This window comes from Python bivittatus, unplaced genomic scaffold (genome assembly GCF_059951505.1).
Source record: "Python bivittatus isolate LINGU-HERP-01145 unplaced genomic scaffold, Pbiv_v1 ctg000480_np1212, whole genome shotgun sequence".
Classification (NCBI taxonomy): Eukaryota; Metazoa; Chordata; class Lepidosauria; order Squamata; family Pythonidae; genus Python; species Python bivittatus.
Window position 1 is genome coordinate 78334182 of NW_028277075.1, and position 12751 is coordinate 78346932.

Below are 12751 nucleotides of genomic sequence, written 5' to 3' on the forward strand. Positions count from 1 at the left end.
ACATAAAGATATTTGAGTCATGACATTTGATGCATGAAAGCCACATCATTTGTACGATACCTTGATGCACAGGTTGTCATGTCCCCCCCCCCCCGCTCCATCCCAACCCTTTCCCTGTGGGGATGCCCATGGCACCTTGGGAATAGGCAACGAACCTGAACATAAAAACTGGATTGTGGATGATCCAGTATATGAACTGCCCAGAGTCACTCTACGGTGAGATGGGCGGTGACAAATTTGAAATATAAACAAATAAATAAATATGTTGAATTAAGATGGCCCACCAAAACCATGAGTCTGTACAAACAGTATAATGCTAAAGACTTTACTTGGTTACAATTTACAGGTACAAACCTTTAGAATATATTTTAAAACTCTTAATCAGTGTTTTTAACATTTACAATACTTCCAAACTCGAAATATTTCAGCAATATACTAAAAATGCACACATTTTTCTAGATATAAAGTCCACTGAGATTCCACTCTGATACCACATCCTCTCCAGGCAGCGAAGGAGAATTGAGTCAGTAGATTATTACGGCTTGCGCTGGCAATTTTCCTCAAGGCTTGTGCTGACCAAGATTTACACCTTGCAAGCAATTTCTTTGGAGCTGGTGCCTTTTCTGGAGCTGAGCATGTACTGGTTGTCAAATACTGCTCAACTATCTAAATCATGTCCAGCTGCAAAAGAACAAAACACAGGATTTGAAAAGAGGCCATCAGTTGTGGCAAAGCATAACAATATTTTTTTTAAAAAATAAGTATTATTTTTCTTTTTTAAAATCCTGCCTTTCTTCCACTAAGGAGGTCAATTTACTAAGATTGGGGCTCATTATTTTAAGTGTCAAGGAGAGTTTTTACACGCAGTGACTCAAGATTTAACAGAAGCATGAACCCTATTGCTTTCACAGAATAAGCATTAAGTTCACAAAATATACTAATTATATTTTTTTTCTACTGTTCTTTGATCTATATCTATACATACCTATACACCCAAGGACACTAAGTCTGTATATTAAATTATAAGTATTTTCTATAAAATGTACTCCCTAGCCTAGTAATGACCAATACATGTATTAGAAACCAGCTTGGAAAAGATTACTATACAGGCCTACCTTGCTATGTATGCTTCCAAGAAAAGAAAAAAGGAAGTAGATCAACTACACTATAAATCAAAACAGTTATGAAATGGCACATAGAGGTAGAGACAAATTGTATAACTACCTGATGAGGGGAGAGTTACTCCATGTTATTTTTACTACTCTAGATGTTATTCTAGAGTTAGGGTGGCCAGTTCCTATACTCTTAAGGAGCTTCTGTATTTTCACATACTGACTCCATCAATGGTGAAACTATATAATATGATTTGGCATAATTTGGCAATAAAGTCTTCAAATGATATAGAATAGACAGTGGATAATCTTTGCTTCTTTGAGAAAGATGTCATGAGACAAACTGAGTTATGGTTTTCTAAAATGTGCAATACAACAAGAATAGATATATTGCTCCTTCTTGCTTCCATCGCTTATAATTCAATAATGAGCCTCAAATATCTAGATTTAGATCCTCTTTTAAAATGTATTTCCTTAAAAAGCAAAATCCACCAAAAGGCCATCTCTAGAAGATAGAGTCAGATTTCTAGCACACAGATTTACCATGCAGCTATATACAGCACTTGTGCTTAGGTGTCCATATTCCTGGATCTGCTTATTAGGAAATGAATCCAAGTAGAATTTTATAAGACAACTGAAATGAAGCATCTGACCTTTCCTCCTAAAACCACTGAGCCAGAGGAGAAAGTGGGAGAGAGGAGAAGCTGTTCTAGTTAGAAACTCCAATATATTTCCTACCGATTTGCCACAGAGCTGTTCTGATGGATGCAATGCTGAACCAGTCCTGCTGGAAGGAAAGTGCCTTCTGCTACAACTGCTGCAGGATCTTTCCATCAATGGAAATAATCAGGGTTCTTTTGGAATGCCATTTGCTCAAACATGATAGCCTTGTAATTTGTTACTTGCTGAGGATGAGCAAAAGCACTTATGCACGGTCAGGTCCAGGCAAAGCAGAGGTAAATTGGTGCCTCACCTTCTAGCACAACCAAATTACATGTCCTTTGGGAGCCTTCTCTACAATTTGAATTTCCCTTTTTATATTCCCTGATTAAAATCTGGTAGGGCCCCAAACTCAGGTAAGCTTTGGTTTAAGAGGCTGATCTGCCAATCAGGAGACAAGAGGACAGCCGATGCTGTGTGGCATTGAAGGGTGAGCAATGTTTCTGACTGTCTTTGACATTATCTGGCACATGTACAATGCCAACACCACTTTAAAGTACTTACCAGATCATCAACATCACCACCCTCTTCTGTCACTGGTGAAACTTCCATGGGCTTTTCTTTGGGAGCCAAAAACTACAAACAAAATTCATTTGCATGTAATTAGCAACATGTTAAAGATTCATCTCTCTCCCCTCTCCGTTATCAATAGCAAGAACCACACAGAAAAGGAGAAGAAAATATCTGAATCAAAACATTGAAAGATTTGGAAAAACAGATGTCACCCTTTTGGATAATACATATCTTTTAGGAAGTAATGTAGGTTTTTGATAATAAAGGTGATGATCCTACATGAACTTTCTATAGAGTATCCTTCACTGAGTAAGCAAACATACCACACTACAGTTATGTCACTTTTAGCCTCTTCACAATTACTGAAAAAGCCATCTATTTGGAGATAGACGGAAGGACAAGAAAGAAGAAAGAAATTAAAGAATGAAAGGGAAGTTTTAGATTGTGTGAAGAACCTCTAGGGATAGAATACACCCAATAGAGATAATTGCCTCTGTATGAGATGGGTGACTCAAGGAAGCAAAGACCTAAGGAGGTCAAGGCAAAGCTTTTGTTCTCCTCTATCCTATCATAATCAGGCACTACATTCCTGATTTTATTAATACCCCCAAAAGGCTTATCTATCAAATATAGAATGGCAGGATGTAAAGTGTAGGAGTCATAGTAAGTATACTGTAAATTCTAGAAACAGCAAATATGCTATCAAATACTTGTAACTGACTGAGTGCTAATTATAACTTTATTCTTAAAGTTGTCTTATGATGCCAGTCAATTGCCCATCAACCACTTAATTCTACATCACAAAAATGATCAGCAGTATTTGGCTTCTTAGTACCAACGTGTCTTTTTTTTTCTTTCTAGCACAAGTTTTGTTTTGACCCAATCTCCCAGCCATAAATTTAGCTGAGCACAAAAGTACTGCTCTTGGTGCTTTTGATTACCATCTATATGCGATGGATTGCATCCTATGGTGTCTCTTCAGAAACCACTGATGTCACAGATTTCCACCTGTAGCCCTCTGCCATATTTATCTGTGGAATTGCTGGTGTGAGAATTCCTTTTAATATCAATTGGAATGACCATTATCAAAACAGATACAAACTATTCTGCCTTCACAAAAGGGGCAAATTTTAGCCCTCTACAAATAAAAAAGCAGAAGCAAATGGACAAGAATTTTGCTGCCTTCAATGATGTATAGATAGATATCTCGTTTGAAAGCAGGGTACTCACTGGAATTGTGGTGTTGTGACCTTAACCTTACTTCTAAAACATACTCTTTAATAGAGATCTTGAATTCTCTTTCTTTGTATTAGTTCTAGTCCAGCCTGCAAGGAGAGAATTGTGGCAAGGGAACCCCTGGAGCAAATGTGCAGTAGAAGTGAAACCAGGAGAAAGACCTATCACATTTTAGGAATGAGACTACACACACAGGATGTCGGATGGAACCTGATAGTGGCTTTATTTGTATTAGTATCCAATATCGCTTCTTTGCTAAGCTGGAGGCAAACTCCATATTCAATATGTTCATTTTTAAGCTGCGTGGATTCTGCAGCCTTTTACAACAAAACAGAACCCACATTTGGAAAGATTTATACAGTAAAAAAGATTGCACAGTTGTGGCATAGCATGCTTAGATGCTCCTGTTTCTCTGACATTGTGGATGCAATACAATTATTGTACAGACAGTACTGAAGGAAAAGCAAACTGTCACATTCAAACACCTTTTTGCACTGGAGCAAATCCCAGTTTATCGTTAATTAAGGTAAAATCTATTTTTGAAAATCACATATTTGCTCTGAGGTCTCCAAAGCGGCACCACAGCACTAAATTAGATGTAAACAATCTATCACTGAAATGTTAAAGTCACCCAGGATGAGAAATTGCTTAGCAACAATGTAAACTTTTTCATTTTCAATCAAGAAAGCACTAAGCATCAGCAGTTTATTTTTTTTTTTTCTGTTTCCTGACAAGGTCTGCTTTACATTGATAGAAAAATAAAATTATGTATAATAATCATGCTGAAATCCATCACTTTCCACAAGATAATGACAGAAAATGCTTGGCACACCTCTCTTATCTACAGTGGAACACTTCCTATCTTTGCTCTTTCAAAAATACATATTAATTTTAATGAGAACTACCTTCTCAGTGAAAAAGACTGAGGCCTGATATAGGACATGGGCCACAGAAAAAGTATTTACCTGTATCAGCTTTTTACAAATGCTGCTTACTAGGACTGCGCATGCTTTGGAAATAATTCTGAAGATGGGCTTCTGATGTTGTTTCTGTTGCTTCTGTTGTTCAGAAAAGCAGCTTCAGTTTTGTCAGACTTTTGCATGAGAGTGAAAAAAAGGGTGTTGCTATTTTAAAAGTCACATAATTTCTTAAAGCATCAGCCTCTTTTTTTCAGGCTCCCACAGAAATCTGAAAAAAGTTGGTCTACCTGAATGAATACTAGCGGGGTACTATGCTCACACGAGGTCTGAAGCACTTCTTCTGAACCATTTTCAAAACATGCATAGACTTACTGGTCACATTTAAGTACAACATGCAACTTTCAATGACAGGTGCTTCAGATGGGTGTTATACATCTATGTCCATGTCAAGTGCATTTAAGTGAGGGTAGGTACACATAGAAATGTGCCCTATGACCTGAACAGAAGCTGACCTAAACCCTGATTTAACTATGCACACGTTCAAGGCCTGGTTCACATGTTTGTTTGTACATTTATTCATTCACTTTAGATGGCCATCCCTCTCAAATACTTGAGTCCGGGCAGCTAACAATGATTAAAAACAAGATAAAAGCATTATAAAGAAACCAATGAGTAACGTATATAGCAGCTGAGATAAAGGACCAACCAGCACAACAATTAATACAACTATGATATGGGCTCAATCACACACAGGGGGCCCTCAGGCTCAATAACAAAACCATTTTTCAAGGCCTTACAAAAGGCCAGCAGGGTTGAAACAATTGGAGTATTCACCACGTTAGTGAGTAGGCTGTGTTCAACTAATGATGCTTCATCAGCACTAAATGATCTTGTTCAAATATCAGTAGTAAACACAAATCATAGAACTGTGCCCCATTGATAAACTAAGACTGCATGTAACTAGGCAGTACTATAAGAAACTTAGTTCTAAACCACATCTACACAATAGTGTACACTTTATATACTACTATGAGCAAGTCAAAATGGATTCAGACACAACCAGCAATCACTGAAATAGTTTCAACATGGGATTATGTTAGGGCCTTTGTGGAAGAGCATCTTCTGGCCCAGCTGCAGCTTCCAGACTATCTTCAAGGGCCGTCCCATGAACACTGTATTACAATAATCCAACCATGAGGTTACCAGTAGGGTACAATAGTCATCAAAACCAAATCTCTCTTCTCTAGGTAGGGACACAGTTGGTCTATCATCTGAAGCTGATAAAAGCCTCTACCTCGTCACTGAAGTTATGTAGCTATCCAGCATTAATGCTGGATCCAGGAGGATATCAGGATTACAAACCTAATCCTTAAGGGAGAGCGAAACTTTTTCCAGAACAGGCATTTAAATCCAGCCTAAAACCAGTAACAACTCTATCTTGTATGCTTTGAATTTCAATCTGCTCTCTCACATCCAGTCCTTTACAACTTGGAAATCATTCAGAGGACCTGGAAAAGTTCAACCCAAGCTCACAGGATAGAAGCATAACTGAGAATCATCAGCATAATGATGAAAACTAGCTCCAAACCTGCAAACAATCCTTCTCAGTAACTTCATATAGATGTTAAATGACATGGGAGATATGGAGTTTTGTGCGACTCCAGAATAATTCCTCCAGGAAGATGAGTAGAAGTCTCCCAATATCACTTTATGGTTGGGTCTAAAATCTTAATCTTGTTGGGCTAGGCAAGAAATTGCAAGAATAGACCTCCAAGGACACTAAGGCCCTGTATGAAAGGAATGACAAAAGAATTCTAGCAACTGCTGTGTATCAAATGCAAGCCCTATTTATAGTAATAACGGGCTCTTCTTTTTACTGATGTGTGTTACATTGATCCCAGATCTTAGATACTCCATTCAGTGCTTTGCAGCCAAATTTTGATGGCTGGCCTGCCAAAAAAAAAAAAAGATTTGGGGGTGCAGCATGTGGCCCATATATCGTCCCCCCTTGATCTAGAGCTGGCATGAATAAATGACTCTTATCCTCTAAGCTCTTATCAGTTTGATCTATAGGTCTTTTCCAGTTGCCTTGTTATAAAAATATATATTAATATATTAACAATAAAGATTTAACAAACAAGTTGGAATTCTCAGCAGTTTGCTTAAGAAGGTAAATGCAGGAAAGCTACATGCAAGGTTGATTTTATTTTTGAACCTGCACAGGATTACTTCCACAAAAGAATATTGCTATAAAAAAGGGAATAGGATGATGAATGGGCAAATGGGTAAGTGAAAATAGCATGTTAGTTAAAAGTGATAACAGTGAGAAGGATATAGTTGACTCAGAATAGCAGAAGATAGGGATCTTCCATCACATCCTGTAGGAACATACATTGGTATTGGCATAAGGGGAATACAAAAGTAAAACTTTTTTTCCAGAAATGGATATTACTAGGATTAAAGATGGGATCGCTTGCGTTGGAGGACTAACTGGTGACAATATTCCATACCTACTAAAAGCCTGTTGCAAATTATATATTTTGGACATAAGAGTGTTAATCCTAATACCTTTTTGGCATCTTCAGCTGTTAGAGAGCTTCCTTCAGCTTCTTCATTGGTGATCAATGAAATTCCTTCTAAAAGTAAGCAAATAATTTACCTTCAATTTTTTCACACTAAAGCACATTAGGCCAAAGTTTCATAGTCATAAAACAAAATTATTTTTTGACATTCATATGACAACACCACTATTATATCTTGGCCAAGTACCATGAAGTCCTAATTCAACTATTAAATAAACATAATCCATTAAAAATATTTTTTAAAGCAAGGCAGTCTGGTCTTACACAGAACTATTCTTCAATCCAGGATATCTGGATTAAAAAGAATAAAACTGGCTGAAGCAAAATTTTTTGTGGGGGGGCAACTTTGGCCCATCTCACTTTACCAAATAGGTTTGAATCTTCCTTAAGAAACAAATCAATATCGATCTGGCTTACTGTGACTTTTCTTTTCAGCATTAGCTGGTCTCACCTCTGATAAAGCTATAGTTGCCCTTCAGTAGCAGGTCTAGGATCTAGATCTCCAAACTGATAGAACCAGAGTCTCCCACCTCCATTACAGCTCCATAATCACCCTCTCCTGCTCCATTCCCAGACCGTTGCTAAATTTTTAACAAAAGCCATGGCTTGCAGAAATCATCTGGTGCCTCACGTACACTATTAATTGCTTCAGGGTCTTCTGTATATGTTTTATTTTACTGTTATTTTATATTGCTGTTTTATATCTAATGGGTTTTTATATCATCTTCTTTTAAATACTGGTCATGGACTGTAAATAAATAAATAAGCAATAAACTTCTATTAATGAGACCAGGAAGATGCTCAGTCTGCCAACTCTGGAAAATGAAAAAAAGATTGTCATGTGCCAATTTATTTAATTTATTTATGCAGCCTTGTTGAGGGAATTTCCAATTAACAAAGATCTCCCCAGTCAACAAAGAAAAATTACTAAAAGTAAGATACTTATACTCCAGTAAAGTTGTCATTCACTTCTTTTGTTGTTAAACATGGATCTTAAGGAAGAATGACTTGTTTCCTTCTAAAGCCAAAGTAAACCATTACTTGAACTGCTTTTACTGCAATGGAATATTTGTGAACAATCTAACTTTTGAGGGAAAAGAATGCTGACTAATATGTCGACTGATGCTGAAGCAACATTAGGGAACAATTTCAGCTTAAACAAAGGCTTCACAGAGGGCCAGTGAATAGGAAGATCTGAAAAGAAAGGCACGAGACTGAGATCATTTGAGATTCAAAATCGCTCAAGGGGAACAAGGGCAGGGCCAGCTCTGGGTTTTGTGCAAGGAAAGAGGGGCCAAGGCAGGAAGAAGAAAAAGAACATCCCCTTGCTTTCGAGAAAGTAGTAAAACTTCAGGAATAAAAGGTTGCTAGGAACAAGCACAACGCCCTAGAAGACTGAAAGATAGGTTGGACTTTAACTATTGACGTACTCCCTTCATTAATTCAATAAAAGATAATTACTTCCAGGGAATTACTACTATAAACAAATCCCTGCATTATCTGCTTGGGTGCTACGCAACCAGTTAACAGTGAGAACTTGCCAACTGGCCAATCCAAAACACAGTGGGGAAAAACAGTCTAATCCTAAAACGTTCCCACTCTCAACACAGGTCACCTGTCTGGACATACCACCTGGGTAACCCTCATGTTTTGCATACCAGTATCTATATATCTTCCACAACATGTCTATTGCATTATTTGGTCAATTAGATCTCAGTCAAGCATGTAGCCAAGAACATCCCTGAACTTCCATTCTTGGATTAAACAATTTATCCCTTTATCCGGGCCCAGTCACTGACACTTGTGCACTGTTTTGAATTCTATTTCTGCTTTTTAGCCAATGTATAGCCAACATTTTAGCCAATGTTCTCTGTCTCTGTCTCTTTCTCTCTTCCTTCCTTTGATTTGTATCTGCCATTTGATCAGAAGCTCAAGTCAGCACTCCCTCCTCCCATTTTTCTTCACATAACAACTCTGGATTGGGCTGAGAGGAAGTAATTGGTCCAAACTTTCTAAGGTTCTGGGGTGGACTTGAACCTGGTCCCTCCAGGGCCAGCCCAACACCTTACACTCTTCACCACACTAGCTCTCTTACTGCCTGGCATGTAGGATGTTTGGGGATTTTCTCACCCCTAAGACTGAGATTCATTTACTTGTGGTCTGATTCTTCCTTTTGTTCTCTAAATTTTCTAGTTCACCCACACAGCCTACCATTTTCCCTGCATGCAAGTTTTCCTATCTCTGTTCTACCATTTCCATATGGCCTCCCGTTCCTTATTCTAATCTTCTACTTTAGGACTCCTAGAAACAATATACACATCTTGAATGTAGGTTTTCAAAAGCGCTATTTAGTGATGAAAGAACTTCACACTACTGATGTGTGAAACTGTGGATACTACTAACATTTCTCTAGCCCAGCTGCGAACTTCTTTGGAGGGGATCCAAAATTAAATTAGGCTACAAATGTCATGACCCATGTTCAGTATAAGAGAATGGTCATAATCAACCACCAACCATGTTGTAGATGGCAACTCTACATGTAAATGGCAACTCTCTCCCTATACAAATTAACCAGATGTTTATGAATTTTGATTGCCTTTCCAATAATTCTGTGGAAACATCTGTTAGCTTGCACAGGATACTGGCGTTCTCTACTTTATGATTTAGCCCCTGTGATTGATGTACAGCCAAGGCTGACTGTCCTATGTTTTTAGCCAAATATTTTTTTCATACTCTTTAATTTGGCATTAATATAAAAGTCCTTTAGCTGGGAAGGATTTATATAAACTAAGTGGCTTTCTGTTTTTTGTGATGCACAAGACTTTATGTATGTGCATATTAAAAATCAAAGCTATATGGGTTTGAATGTTTGAGCTATTATTCACCAGTTTAAAATTAGCTTACACAAAATGTTCTTTTGACTGATTATTCCCCACTTGATTGAAGCATGGTGCATAAATCTGCCACACCTCTATAAAATCTTTCTGCATTACATCTCTGAAAAAGGTTCCTTTGTTCCATTTGGACATGTCTACACAAGTCCAAATAAGCATGGGAACAAAGAGCATGCAATAATACTTTTCTTTTAAGTGGTTGGCCAAACGTAACAGATAAGTTATGATTGTATAAAGGAGTGCAAACAGATGCAAGGGAAGGGGGGGGGGGAGCAGCCAACCCACCAATATCTCAGCTGCAGCCTATAAAAACAAAATAAGTACAACTTACGATTATTAAAACATTCTGACTATACATGACATCGTCCTTTTTCATTCACTATGCCCCAAAAATTCCACAGTATAATACATTGTTTGAGTGGTGCTTGCATGGAATATTTGATGCAAATATGTTAGCATGATAATAAATGGGTTGAATGCATCAAAAGATTTCTAGGGATGAAATCATTCCTCCTGATGAGAGGAGAATGAGAAGCTTTTGATCTAGTGGCTGAACAGCAGAGGAATTGTTCTTTGCCAATTGCCTATGCTCCACCAAGCCCTCAGTCCCCTTACATTCCCTGAAAATATGCTCAAGCCCCTTTGGAATAGTGGGGAAAATGGAGTTGGGGACAGTAGGGGGATGAAGGAATCTGTGAAGCATACCAAGACTAACTCTGCTGACTCCCTTTCTACCTGCAGAATGGAACAGTCTGGATCGTTCAGGGTTCAATATTACAATTACTAATAGCAGTATCACTATTGTGTACCTACTCCTTTCATCAAATTCATTGCACACCTGCCATCTTGTATTTAAAAATGAATGCCTTCCACATGCACGTGTGTGTGCACACAGGAACCCCAACCTATATATAAGGAAACAGAATGAGTCTGCATTTGTGCAATTATTTTGAATTAGAAGCATTGTTTTCTTCACATTTCTGATAAGTTTTACATGTGAATCCTTTCATCTTCCACCGCATAACATAAACCTTTGACATACCTTGTATCACAATCTCCCAGAAATCGGGTAAGTTTTTGTCTTCCACTTTTTTTTTCAACGCCTCCAAAAAATCATTAAAGCACTGCACTTCTGACAGCTGACACAGTGACAACAGCAAAGGAAGAAGACAGAGAAATAAAAGTTAGCTTGACACCAAAGAGACACCATATTCTTAATTCATCATAATACTCTGAATGAAGGGGGCGTAGAAGAGAATTTCAAACCACCACACAGACATTTATCTGCCCCCACTTAGATTCAAGCTTCTCGTATGCGGTGAATCACAAAAGAAATGGCATTTATCAAAGCAGCAGTGCTTCTATGGTGGCTTGAACTATGAAATTATTTTGGATGAAACCTCTTTTTTATCTAACAGTTACAGGTAATTGAAAATTTCAAGAAAGCTTGACCTATTCAGAATAGTGAACCTAAGATCGAAATACAGAGCATGGCAATGTCTTTTATATCTCCAGCGTATTATAACAAATTCATTCTGTGCATTCTTTTTGATGCCATCTCATAAGTTTTCAATCCCAAAAAGATACATAACTCTTTCATCCCCGGGTTTCCAGAAAAGACTATGGCTTTCACATCCATATTACCTTAATAGCGTCCTCTCTGAAAACTTTTATGCAATCAATGCTCTTCATATAATACAGAAGCCCTCTGTTTTCCAAAAACTGGAAAATGTGTTTTATCAGCTGCTGACTAACTAGAAGACAAGAATAATAAAATTAAGCTATATCATTTGGAATGCACAATCAGTGTGAATATCATGCAAATTGTGCAATGTATTACAATGCTGATAACTCAAGCATTAACTTCAAGAAACCATCCCTAGACCCAATGGTACTGAACAACTTTCATCCTGTCTTCAACCTTCCCTTTTGCGGAAAGGTTGTTGAGAATACAGTCTGACTGCAATGTAAGAGGGCCCTGGAGGAAGCAGATTATCTGGACCCCTTTCAGTCAGGATTCAGATCTTGTTATAGTAAAGAGACAGCATTGACTGCACTTGCTGATGACCTCTGGAGAAACCACAGTGGGGGTGGTGTATCTATCCTGTTCCTCTTTGATCTCTCAGTGGTTTTCAGTATGATTGATCACAGTATTCTTCTGGACCAACTCAGGAAATTGGGAGTTGGGGGCAAAGTGTTGCAGTGCTCTTCATCTGGGGTCAATACCAGTTGGTGATTATAGGGGGTAGGGGGAGTCTAGCCATAAACCTCTGTTTTATGGGGTTCCACAGAACTTTACTGACTCTCCACTCCTATTTAGTATCTACATGAGGCTGCTGAGCAAGGTCATCCAATGGCATGGGATTAAATATCATCAGTATGGTCAACTATGCATCTATACTCCAGGCTGACAAGTGATGCCATCAAGGTCCTTTTGCAGTATCTAGAGGCTTTAGGGGCCTGAAAGCAGAGGAACAAGCTCAGACTCAACCATGGCAAGACCAAGTGGCTATGGGGTGGGGTCTTCCCAGATCTGGGGACTTACCAACTTTGGTTCTGAATGGTTAGCCCTTCCTGAGACTGAGCTGGTGTGCAACCTAGAGTCCTGCTCAAGGAGCAGTTGAGAGCCATGGCTAGGAAGGCCTTTGCCCAGCTCCATCTTTCTCCAATAATTTCTGCTTGTCCCATGATATCCGACACAGTGTGCCTTCTCCAGGTCCCTTCTGTTAAACTATGTCACTTAGTGGAACCCAGATTGTGTGTCATCTCTGTTG

At 38.3% G+C, this 12751-nt stretch overlaps 1 protein-coding gene across 2 annotated transcripts in view; it reads right to left on the bottom strand.

The window, feature by feature from the left end:
* Window positions 1-311: 311 nt before the first annotated feature.
* Window positions 312-12751, bottom strand: part of XRCC5 (X-ray repair cross complementing 5) — a 58312-nt gene continuing 45872 nt past the window's right edge. For both annotated transcript variants that reach the window (XM_007420159.3, XM_088146397.1), the window contains exons 17-21: window positions 11622-11731; window positions 11020-11116; window positions 7070-7137; window positions 2337-2408; window positions 312-681 (exon numbers count right to left, since the gene is read on the bottom strand). In XM_007420159.3, the coding sequence (XP_007420221.1) occupies window positions 667-681; window positions 2337-2408; window positions 7070-7137; window positions 11020-11116; window positions 11622-11731 (362 nt within the window). In that variant the 3' untranslated portion in view covers window positions 312-666. The remainder of the gene's footprint in view (window positions 682-2336; window positions 2409-7069; window positions 7138-11019; window positions 11117-11621; window positions 11732-12751) is intronic.